Source organism: Dreissena polymorpha, chromosome 13 (assembly GCF_020536995.1).
Source record: "Dreissena polymorpha isolate Duluth1 chromosome 13, UMN_Dpol_1.0, whole genome shotgun sequence".
NCBI lineage: Eukaryota > Metazoa > Mollusca > Bivalvia > Myida > Dreissenidae > Dreissena > Dreissena polymorpha.
Window position 1 is genome coordinate 44758832 of NC_068367.1, and position 13100 is coordinate 44771931.

General features: G+C 36.1%; 1 protein-coding gene across 1 annotated transcript in view; it reads left to right on the forward strand.

The window, feature by feature from the left end:
* Nucleotides 1-3695: 3695 nt before the first annotated feature.
* LOC127855204 (ATP-dependent translocase ABCB1-like) overlaps nucleotides 3696-13100 on the forward strand; it is a 72407-nt gene continuing 63002 nt past the window's right edge. Inside the window, exon 1 of the mRNA XM_052390621.1 lies at nucleotides 3696-3862. Within this exon, the coding sequence (XP_052246581.1) occupies nucleotides 3790-3862 (73 nt within the window). The 5' untranslated portion in view covers nucleotides 3696-3789. The remainder of the gene's footprint in view (nucleotides 3863-13100) is intronic.

Consider the following 13100-nt stretch of genomic DNA (forward strand, 5'->3'; position numbering starts at 1 on the left):
TTTCACTGTTTTATACCTTGTATTATTTTTGTTTAATTTTTAAATGATATACACTTTCCAGCCATAGCAGTAAGAAATTGAGTGTTTATTTCGTATTGAATTTCGCTCTATATCTCGACTTCATCCCGCTTCGAAATTTCGTGGCGATTAAAGTCTAGATATAGATCGAATATTAATAAATAATAAAAGCAAGTAACATTCTTGTCGATATGGCTGGAAATTGAGTTGCATTTAAAAAATTAATACAAGTAATAAAGGGTATAAAGCAGCAAAAAATACCTGTCTTGGCATGGACATTGCCATCTTGACTATCACTTGATTACCTCCTCTGTTCACGTATCTTACTTAAAAGTTGATAGAGATGGAGAGTACCGGGGTATATAAGTTGTTTACTTCACAAACTAGTTTATATAAAACGTTAAGAATGAGATGTTTACCTGTTGAAAGTGAGCTCAAACAAATCCAGTTAAAATAAACTAAGAATATTTTATAAATCCACGACCTGACCAATTGGTGGACTCCATAATCATAGCACCACTGTGGCATTTTATGATATACATAACTAAAAATGAGTAAAGTTCCCACAGCTACATGTTACAGTATACTAAATAATTATGTCATTCTCTAAAAATTAATAACTTTCATATTCAATTAAATTCGACTTTCTCGCTATATGTCACTCGGTGTTTCATCTACACATGTACACCATTTTAATTTTATAACGCGTCATCTGGTTGGTTGTTCTCATTGTGTTGGCCAATAATATGGCGTTTTAGAACCGAGTTCTCGATCGACAAAATATGACAGCAAAACACAGACATGTAGCGAGAAAGACAAATTTAATTGAATATGAAAGTTATTAGCCAAGCAGGAGATCGGTTAGTAGTGTAATCTCGTTGCGTTTACTGTCATTTAAAGAATCCAGCTGGATTTTGTCGGCAACTGCATGGGAACATGTGTGTTTTCGATGAAAAAGGTCACGTCCAGTGTTCCACAATCTTTCAGCAATAGGCATATAGTGCGTTTCATACCTTGTGTATATATAATACCTATACGAGGGTTATTTTTTTCAAACTGTGTATTTGTGTCAATATTCGTTGTTGAAAAGTCAAACCATACACAAAAGGTGTACATTTAACAATCTGGAACCCCTGGGGTAAGCTCGGGGGGAGGGGGGGGGGCAAATTTGTGATACTGCTGCCTGTGATTTTACTCGAAGGCATGTTTTACACTTCAAACTATTGTTCTTGTTTTATCTTTTGGAGAAAGTGGTAGGACATGAATAGGTGTACAGTACTAAATCCCTGAAATATGATAACCTTAGAGACTATATTAAAGTATTGCACAGAAAAGGTTACATTTCACTAGAAAAAGGCTGAAAAAAAAAGTTGCAAAAACAGTCGATTTTGATTTGTGTCAAGTTCTTTCTTGGTTTGTGCGTGGCATTTCTTTTTTATTGCATAAATTGATTCCGCTTAGAATGGCCTTTACGAAAAGGTAAGGTTATGGGGGTCTCTATGTGCAAAAATGATGCATTAGTGGTTCAAGCCCAGTTGAGGATTACTTTTCTTTCTTTAATTTAATTCTTGTTTTTTATGCCCCCCTTCGAAGAAGAGGGGGTATATTGTTTTGCACATGTCGGTCGGTCGGTCCGTCCGTCGGTTCGTCCACCAGATGGTTTCCGGATGATAACTCGAGAACGCTTAGGCCTAGGATCATAAAACTTCATAGGTACATTGATCATGATTGGCACATGACCCTATTGATTTTCAGGTCACTAGGTCAAAGTTCAAGGTCACAGTGACTCGAAATAGTAAAATGGTTTCCGGATGATTACTCAAGAATGCTTAGGCCTAGGATCATGAAACTTCGTAGGTACATTGATCTTGACTGGCAGATAACCCCTATTGATTTTCAGGTCACTAGGTCAAAGGTCAAGGTCACAGTTACTCGTAATAGTAACATGGTTTCCGGATGATAACTCAAGAATGTTTACGCCTAGGATCATGAAACTTCATAGGTACATTGATCATGACTGGCAGATGACCCCTATTAATTTTCAGGTCACTATGTCAAAGGTCAAGGTCACAGTAACTCGAAACAGAAAAACGGTTTCCTGATGATAACTCAAGAATAATAAGGCCTAGGATCTTGAAACTTCATAGGTACATTGATGATGACTGGCAGATGACCCGTATTGATTTTCAGGTCACTAGGTCAAAGGTCAAGGTCACAGTGACAAAAACGTATTCACACAATAGCTGCCACTACAACTGACAGCCCATATGGGGGGCATGCATGTTTTACAAACAGCCCTTAATTGTTACTGGAGGTATTTCGTTCCAATGTCTACATTTATCAATTTAAGGTATTGAATGAACTTCAATACTTGCCAAAATCTGTGAACGAAAAGGTCCCTTTAATGTGTGCTAAGCCCTATGAAACAAAATAACAATAAAATGAATAAATAAAATAAATGCAGAGTGGTTACATTGATCTTATATTAGCTGAGGCCCTCAAGATAAGCATTGGTAAATTTTAATCTTGCATAGATTCTCAGTTTTGTATAGTCGAGTTATTAAAACGGGTAATAATACAAGAGAGAGAACTATGCTTTGTTTAACTGGTAATTTCATAAATGTAATAAGTTATTTCGTCAACAAATTCGTTTACGACGTGTATCATATGAATAACTTCAACCAGTTGGTTTAAAAGACGTATTGCCGTCTCAGCAATTTCACCGGATTGTGAAATACTATTATCCCATAAAAATAGATATTACACTTACCGCGATAATACGATCTGAAGTACCCAGCGCTGTAAAAGCACACCATGAAAAGCGTAAATTGGCGTCCATGAGCCGGTAAACGGCGAGTAATATGTTTAAAGCGTCCACAGCGCTACATTTCTTTACAGGAAAGTAGTCTTGACATACAGAGCTTAACTTTGGTGTTAGGGTTGCTTTTAGGAAGCCGCTTACTTCGTATACCGATGACCGAAGATGGCTTATGGTTTAACGGGCCTGATTTGCTTCTTCGGATCAGGCCCTGAAGTGTCCGCGGACACTTCCTGCATTTGGGCAGTGATTTACGCCCACAACAAAGAGAAGTCGAATGTCTGAGTTAGAACCTCGGCTGACCTGATCCGTCGCAGTCTCCCTCTAGCGGCCGTGCAATCTCTTTCCGGTTTGATCGCCGGGAGAGCTAAGCGGGGAGCTGCGGTGGTGACGGTTGGCCCCCAGGGGGACACGTTCGGTGACGTACGGTTTCAGTTTTACGGGTCATCGATCGTGGTGCTTCCTAGGGGCAATATGCAACTATGGAAAGGATGCGGAAGTTATGTCGATGATTCATGGAATTTAAATTGTGATTTTATAGTTTAACGGGTGAAACGGGGACAACTTTTTCTAAGCTATTTCACTGATTGCGTTATTTACCGCTTAAAATAGCTAATAATCACTTGTAAACGCATGGACACTTAAAGGTCTGGTTTAAATAGTATATGGCGTGACACCATGAAGTAATGTCTTAAACTACTTACTAAATTTCGTCTTTTTTAGCTAAATTCAATTTCTCTCAACGTCGTCGCGTTAATACCACCCAAAGACGGTATTTATTGTTATTAATGACGTTGGCGTCGCGTTTTCTTGACAATTGACGCGACGTTCTCCCTATTTAATCGGCAGGTGAGTGACCTTTACACAAAAATGGGTTTTACTGACAATGCAGACGCACATGTCAGCCCTTCACCTGAAGTGACCTCAGCGATGACGACGGTTTCGTTGATAGAATGTCGGTCGCCGGTGTCGCTGCGGTCGTGCGGTTCCTCCGTCGGCAGCCTAAAGAACCCCCGTCGTCTTTAGGTACACAATAGTGGTAAATTGCATTGCATTTGCATGTTAAATTGATAAATATGCACAAAGATTTCGGTTTTGATTCGTAAGGGAATATTTATAATAGCAACCAAAAATGATATACATGTATTTAAGCAGAAATGGACAATCCTGAGTCTGAAACGTGCTGAGTGAACTGATGTTATTGCAAACATTCAGCGTTTGACTTTCCTTGAAATCCTTGTACCCATGATTTTATGATAGTAACGCAATATTCATGTACTTAGTTAACTGCTTGTAATACTTTTAGACCACCACCTACTATATTTACTCACTAGGCCTCCCCTTTGAAACCATTTGTTCACAGCTTTATCATGTTTATAGGGGGATATTTTGCATATCTGTAAATATACAGAAAGTCTTTGCATTTAAGTATGAATTTAATCTTTAATAAGTTTGTAATAAGCATTTCGGCATATGAAAACGACACTGAATTTTCCATATTTAGATTCAATTGGGACTTACAGACACAATGAGTCATGATTGATTATGATTTCCAATGATTTATCAATATTCATTGATCTCGGTTATTTCCATACCTTGAACTCTAACGTCCTCAATGATTAACTGGTGTCATATTAAACAGTGCCGCGTGTCCTACAAAATGTCCTTCAACAAAGGCCAAGCTTATCACTGTAGTGAAATGGGATTCTTGCAAGGACTATTAAACCATGCAATATTAGATTAAAACGAAATAACATTCCGATTTCAGAGAATTAATTTTAATCGAACTGTTTGTATCTTTTGTTTCATGTCAATGATTTTGATTTCGTATTTTCTTTGATTAAATTTCTGTTTACTCTGACGTTTCTGGGCAAGTTGTTAACCAAATATGAGCAAAACGAAAATGATTATAGCAGTTGAAAGGCAATATACACTAATCTTTCAAACATTATATTAGTATAACGAATGACACTGGACGCTACACTCCGTATTCTTAAACGTCCTAAGATGATAAATATATCAAAAGCAACAAGAAACATTCCGCTTTCATGAACAGAGTCAATAGCTTTGTCTTGATATATTATCCCTTGATATCACTTCAACGCTCTGAATTCCTGATAAGACCAGCATTTTAAAACATGAAACTACCCACAATGACAACTATGAAAGTGCGGTTTCCTATGTACATACATCACAAGAAGTCATCGAAGCTTGTGTCACCCGCTTGAGTCCACGAACATACGAACATGCAACGTTTTTACTTCATGTAGTGATATATATATACATATACCGATATATATATATACAGTACAGCCAAAGCGGAACAAACGTATTTCGCGATCCGCGGCGGCAAGGCAAAACGAGTCGATGCCGCGTCAGTCATTGAAGCCACGTCAGTATGCGGCGGCAAGTCGCGAAACTTCGCATCTGTCAGCCAAGGCATGCCGTGATTCGCGACATGATGCCGAGTCGATGCGCATCATGAAATAAAAAATCCTTTTAATTTAAATTTTTAAAGAACAATTATAATAATAATTAAAATCATAATTAATTTATTGTGCGCGGATTGTATTAGCATATACATGTAAGCATAGTTAACGTGTCTGGCCAATTAAGTTTGTTTCCCGCCCGTAGTGTTTCACACATAAACAAGGTCACGTAATTATGTTTTCGCACATACTAGTGGTCAAGGCTCCACCATATGGTGAATTTATAAATTAATTGCTATTATATTTAAGCTGAGAAAATTAGCAGTTTGATGCCACATCAATAATCAAGACGGTGACAGCGTATTTGTTGTTTTGTTCATTATCAGCTTATTATAACTATTGTTTGAATATGCGTATATAAACATGTTTTATTTTGTTCATATTATACAGTTAATATCGCTACTAATTACCTGATAATCCCGTATATTCCAGTTTTAAAGCAAATGCTGGTAAATATTAACAATACACAAACATTCTCAATATTTCCTTAAGTATCAAATACATTTTGGCATTTGTTACTATTTATAGAGATGATGAAATAACGTCTAATCGGGGCGTTTTTTTCCATTGAATACACCATTTACGCCTGACGTGATGTTCATGTATTTATACAACACGAAATATACCCAAACTTTCCAAACGACGTTCTACATGTCTGCAGAACTTTCGCGCGCTTTTTATGAAACAATGGATATTTTAGCACTGTTTATTTGACACTAGAATTTGCCAAAGGTCGCGTTAGCATTAAAATTCGGAAGTGTGTTTCTGATTACAAATTTAATAATGATAATCGAACGAAACATCAACAGTTGCGTGTAATTAATTCTACGCTTCGCATACATGTATGTACATGTAGGTGGATATCTTTTCACTCGATCCGCCGCGTAGGTATGCGGCGGATTTGCTCCGCGAAAGTATGCGAGGTTAATACAGACTGGCGTCGTTGCGCGGATTGATGCCGAGTGCCACGGCGATACGCCGCGTGAACACACGATTCGGCGGCCGTGTTCTAATAATCTGGCCATGGCATAGCCACGGATTATGTTTGTGCCGCGGTTGCTGTAGTGTATATAGCAAATTTTCAATTTGTTTCCCCCCCTGGGGCAGGGTCAAAATTGACCCCAGGGGCATAATTTGAACAAACTTGGTAGAGGACTAAAAGATGTCACTACATACCAAATTTGGTAGCCCTAGGCCCAATGGTTCTTGACAAGAAGATTTATAAAGTTTGCACAAAATAAGCCTAATATAAGCAAATTTTCAATTTTTTGACCCCCCCAGGGGCAAAGTCAAATTTGACCCCAGGGGCATAATTTGAACAAATTTGAAAGAGGTTCACCACAGTAACATTCTTGAGAAATTTCATCAGAATTGGACCAGTAGTTTAGGAGAAGATGTTTAAAGAAAAAGTTAATGCACGGACGCACACACGACGGACACAGGTCTATGACATAAGCGACGCTGGCCTTTGGCCAGTGGTGTTAAAAATCGATACGAACTGATGCAAAAATAATATTCGTAACTTGATTTTGTAATTCTTAATGGTACGACAAGATTTTAAAATAAATATGTAACAGACTTGAAAATAATTCGTAATTACGAAAATACGACCCTTATTTGTAAAAACTTTTGATTGGTACTGATTAAAGTGGTCATACTAGATGTTAGCGGCTTGGTTAAATAAGTGAGTGAATCGACCATTCAAATATAGAAGGAACAAAATGCATAGGTATATTAATTATTTATAACTTAAGATATAAAGTGACCCATACCTGTGAATTATTACAACACAATCAGAGCAGCACAGCTGACTGTGATCAGTGCAAAACTGTGTCCGTGTTTTTTCGGCGTAAGCTGTATAAAGCCAGCTTTTCACCCTGACTTGACCTTTGTAAGTGTCCAATAATATTCAAATAAAATTTCCCGCGGCTAGGTACGAATGAATACACTTCATTTATTCCATTGGCTGATTTGAGTATAACACCAGAACATTGGAAACATATCCGCGTCTTTGTAACACTGTTTTACTGCATGAAACAATTTCATCTCTAATGAAAAGGCTCAATAGATAGAACAGTTTTACAATCAATTTTCGACATAAATACAGTTTGTGCGTTCACCTTTTATTTTCAGAGAATTACCAGCGCAAAAGCGTTTATACTAAAGGCTATATTCTCATATTTAGTACTTACTTGCATTGCATTTCAACCCGCGAGGTTTCGGGTCAATTCGCGTCCAGTGTGTGAAAGTCAGAGTTTATATACAGTTCATTACCGGAGTTCGCAGAAGGGGTTGCGATCTTTCCATTGAAGGAAAAAATTGGAATCTATGCTATTTTTGTCTGATGGAGTAAATAGTACGTTTAGTCGCTTTGTCGATATATCAATATTTTAGGCACAGCTGTTGCCTTGGTCGTATACAGTTGGCGTAAACAAGACGTCGTTTCAGCAGCAGAATTGTTACCTAACTTTAATGCATTGCATTCCAATCCGCAAGGTTTCAAGGTCAGTTTGCGGTCAGTTGCAGAAATCTTTATATAAACGCCGGCAGGGGTGGCGAAATCTCAAAAAACTATACTTGTCCACGGACAACCATTTAGGAAATTTAACTTGTCCGCTGCTGAACTACACTTGTCTGTTAATGTTTATATAAATTATAAACGCATTTATTGTTTAACCTACAAGTGTACCATTATAATCAGATCCTACGGTGTACACCTCCACGATTTTTTTTTAATCGTGGCCAGTTACTTAGAACTGATGATGGCAACGGTGTAATCATTGTTGAAATTGTGCACTTCATGCGTAACATTGTCAAAACATTTTTTCATCACTTTAAGCGTTTTAACAAAGACTCGTTGAATTAATTACACACAACTGTAAACGTTTTGTTTATTCTCAAATGTGTAATAAGACAAACACTTCGGAATTTTAATGACAACCATTGCCATATGCAACGTAACTATCCGGCTATGCTCAAATTTTTATGAATGAAAACATGAGAAAAAAATAATGCTAGAATTTAGCGAACATTTGGTATTATAAATGCATTTTAAAATTTAAGACGAACTTTCAATATTTAGATACGGAATGAACGAGCAATCTAGCCTGTACACTGTCTAACAGTCTGGCCGAATGTTGAAAATGCCGCATTCCCCGGGTCACTTATAGAATAAGGGAGATCACTGCGCAGGAGAGTGCCATATTGAGCTTGATTAATCAGCAAATAGCACTGACAATGTAATCGCGTGTCAACATCCGGTTTTGTAAATCTTAATAACGGCTTAAATACAATGTATTCTTTGTATTCCTCGACCCGACTGGTTGTCCACGGACAACTTAATTGAAAAAAATCAGTTGCCCAGACAAGCAAATGTACGACTCGGGCAACTCAGACATTTGATTTCGCCACCCCTGCCGCCGTCTCGTAAACTTTGTGCACTTGAAGTCTGTTTTGATCAGAAAGATACTAAATAAAGATATTCGGCGATATTATTGTGGTATGTCAATCATCGATTTTTAATACGTTTTCAACATTTGCATGATAAGGACCAATTTTGATAAAATTAATTAGAAATATTTATCCATTTAGACCAGTTTATTAAGCATGAGCACAATAATTCACTATCCTATAATTATGCAATTAAATAAGATTCGAGTATTGCCGGCTGACCTATATGCACTCGTTTATTTTCATGTTTCTTGTGTTTTTCTATTCTGTAAATATAGATATCTGAGTAATAATATCACATAAAGCAAAATAAGCCACGAAATCTGGCGCAACACTCCGTAATTGATTTGCTTGTGATGTAGCTAAGAACTGCGCAGAAAAAAGGCATCCGCTACTTTTTATCTCATAGAGATAACTTTTAATCGTTCATAAACATCGACCACAATCAACGCAGTATATCTTTTTTAAAGATATTTCTTGTTCTTCATGCACTTAACACTTCCTGAGAAAATCCTCCACATCCTTTGAAACAGGCCATTTCTTCATATCTCCCCTTCCAAAAGTAGTGTGTTCTTTAGAAAGCCGTTTATGAAGGTTACTACATCTTTTACAATAAAACATCTGATACGCCTCACAATAAATGTCTGCTGATTCCTAAAGATTCTGTTCTTGGCAAGATGTGCAACGAAAGTCTTGAACCATACGCAGACATTTTGTAACAGTAAACAAAGAACCTGTCGCTATTTTGTTATGTTGTTTAAAAAGTAATAACTTTTTTTGTTTAAATAGTTTAAGTGTATTTCTGGTAAAAAAATCAACAAAGCACAGGTATTTTGATTTTATTCAAATACAACACAATATTAGACAATATATTAAAATACAACTCTACTCAGTAAACAGTAAAATAGTAAAGAATCTACACATCTATTTACATTTCACAACACCATGTTACCTGATATGTTATTTTGTGATACATCAAACAATCCATTTATTTTCTACAAGAGAACAGAGTTATGAGCATTGAATAAAACAATCATGCTAAGATGTTAAAGTTAAAGGCTATACATTCTTTTCAAATGTAACATTATAGTTGTTAATATTTTCCGCAAGAAGTGCAAATAACGCGCTTATGTTTTCCCCATATTTGCTTTTTTGCGCTTAATGTTTTCCCCTCAGAAAAGGTTAGGCCCTTTACCCAAAATCAGAAAAAACAAGACTATTGTCAAGCAATATAAGTCCTCTACCGGCTCCATCATTGTCAGAAATTCCAGATTTTTTATATATATATTTGTTGCCATAGCAACCAATTTTTTTATTTAGGAACAAAATGAAATGGCGTGCATAATGTCCATATTGTCATCTATCCATGTTTCAAGTTTCATAAAAAAAATATTAAGAACATTAAAAGTTATTGCAGAATCCAGAAAACCACCATTTTCAGCAGTATTTCTAGTCTATTTGTTGCCATAGCAACCAGGATTTTTGACGTCAGAACAAAATGAAATGATGTGCATAATGTCCATATTGCCATCTATCCATGTTTCAAGTTTCATGAAATAATATTAAGAACTTTAAAAGTTATCGCAGGATCCAGAAGAACCACCATTTTCAGCAGGATTTCTAGTCTATTTGTTGCCATAGCAACCAGAATTTTTGACGTAGGAACAAACTGAAATGACGTGCATAATGTCCATCTTGTCATCTATCCATGTTCAAAGTTTCGTGAAAATATATTAAGAACTTTTAAAGTTATCGCAGGATCCAGAAAACCACCATTTTCAGCAGTATTTCTAGTCTATTTATTGCCATAGCAACCAGAATTTTAAACATAAGAAAAAAAAGGAAATGACGTGCATAATGTTCATATTGCCATATGTCCATGTTCCAAGTTTCATGAAAAAATATTTAGAACTTTTAAAGTTATCGCAGATTCTAGAAAAGTGTGACAGACTCACAGAGCGAGAACCATAAGTCTCGTCCAGTGAAACTGGTAGGGGACTAAAAAGAAGAAATTTAGCTGTGTTAACATTTCCCTACAGTAGAAATCATTCAGCATGATTAAGTTTGTAGTACACGGAGAAAAGCTTCAGGTCCGGCTTGCAATACTAAGTCTGTGTGTGTAATTTGACAGTCTACAACTTATTGGCTTTAAAAAAAATCCTGTCAATCAAAATATATCTGTCACTTCACATTATTTTTAATATGTTAAATCAGTGTATGCTACAATCAACTGGTAATAAAATAAAATAAAGAACATGTAACACTATAAGTCACGTTTAATGAAGAGTCATGCAGGAGATCTAGCTGAGAGAATTATATTGGCATTCGAGACATCAGTTTATCAAACACGAATATTATAATCTTGAACAGTTAAATTTAATAATATATTGCAAGCACTTCATGTGACTTAAATAAAACTTTTTTACGACCTGCAACATGTCTAATAAAAGGGAGTTTCGCATAACATCACACAAACGCAATAAATCAATGCTATAAGTGAACACATTAATGTCTTTTGGCACAAATAAACAAAATATACTTGGCAATATTTACATAAACTTATTTTAAGTAGATGATTATAAATGTTGCTCTGTTTTGCTGTTTTCATAGTCAACATAAATGTCAACTCGTGTTCCCTCATGTAAAAAGATCATAAATATGGAATCATTCAGTACTTAACAGCTGATTTGGAGGAATGAGTGCTGATTTAAGAGATTTAAGTTTTTAGAACAGGCTGTCGCATGGATCTGATCCCAACGAAAATGGTTTTAAACAGGTAATTGACTTGTCCCTTATTTCGTTAATAGCATTTTTTCCATGAATGAAGAAAACAATCATTCACTCTTATAGTCTTGTTTCACATGTATATATATATATATATACCATATTAAGATTCGTATTGAATTAAGTTACAAACTCATCTATACAGTTGATTTATAAAGAAGCACATCAAATAACCAAACAAATTGTAATAAAACTCATACATGTGTATTGCCGTTCGTCTTAAACAATAAATTTTAGATAGATTGTTAATTAAATTCTCTCAAACATGCATCTACAACGTTCCAATTAAACATGTTTTATTTGCATGTTTTCAAAACTGTGCCCTTCGCTCCCATGGTGTGTACAGTCAAACCAAATGTAGGCATGCTCCTGGATGTGTCCAATCACATTAATCAGTGGACATTTCTGTTGAAAAATGATCGTTGGTAAAAAAACAAATTTAGTATTTATGTCGTTGTTAATGCATAAAATGGTCTATTGGCAAAAGACTTACTTCATACAGCCTGAGCGATACATAGTTAAATGAATAATAAAACAATTGTTTGAAGGATGCAAACAAAAAATTAAATTAAATGTGTCAATAATTGTTGATATACATTTTCAATTTAGGCAATTAAAATATCTCTAAATGGCCAGACAAAACACATCTTATATCATGTGATTGTTCTAGTTCAAAATATAATTATAGTCATGTTGGTCATGTTATTATATAACTGCATGGGGGATCTTAATTTTGTTGAAATGCAAAACCTAAGAAATTTACTGGGACGAGGCCCTAAGTATAAACTTGCTATTCCAATCGATTTTCAAAGTAAGATAACAATGAAAAATAAAAGAAAAATTGCGAGGGGGGGGGGGGGGGGGGGGGGGGTGGGGGTTATGAGGTGGGGCGTGGGAGATTGTTTGGGTAGACTTCGTGGTATATCAGGTAAGTGTTGGTTTGTCATAGTATCGATCAAATCTGATACTAAGTAACAAGTAATGGCAATTTTAGCAAAATTTAATAATTTGATCTTACGAGTCAATGTCGTTCAAAGGTGAAGGTCAAATTTAACTTGCCAGGTACAGTACCCTATGATATTAAGAAAGTATTTAAAGTTTAAAGCAATAGCCATGATACTTCAGAAATACAGTGTATCTAGACAAAACAAGGGCTGTTTGTAAAACATGCATGCCCCCCATATGGGCTGTCCGTTGTAGTGGCAGCCATTGTGTGAATACCATTTTTGTCACTGTGACCTTGACCTTTGACCTAGTGACCTGAAAATCAATAGGGGTCATCTGCAGGTCACGATCAATGTACCTATGAAGTGTCATGATCCTAGGCAAAAGCGTTCTTGAGTTATCATCCGAAAATCATTTTACTATTTTGGGTCACCGTGACCTTGACCTTTGACCTTGTGACCTTTGACCTCAAAATCAATAGGGGTCATCTGCAAGTGATGATCAATCTACCTATGAAGTTTCATGATCATAGGCGTATGCGTTCTTGAGTTATCATCCGAAAACCATTTTACTATTTTGGGTCACTGTGACCTTGA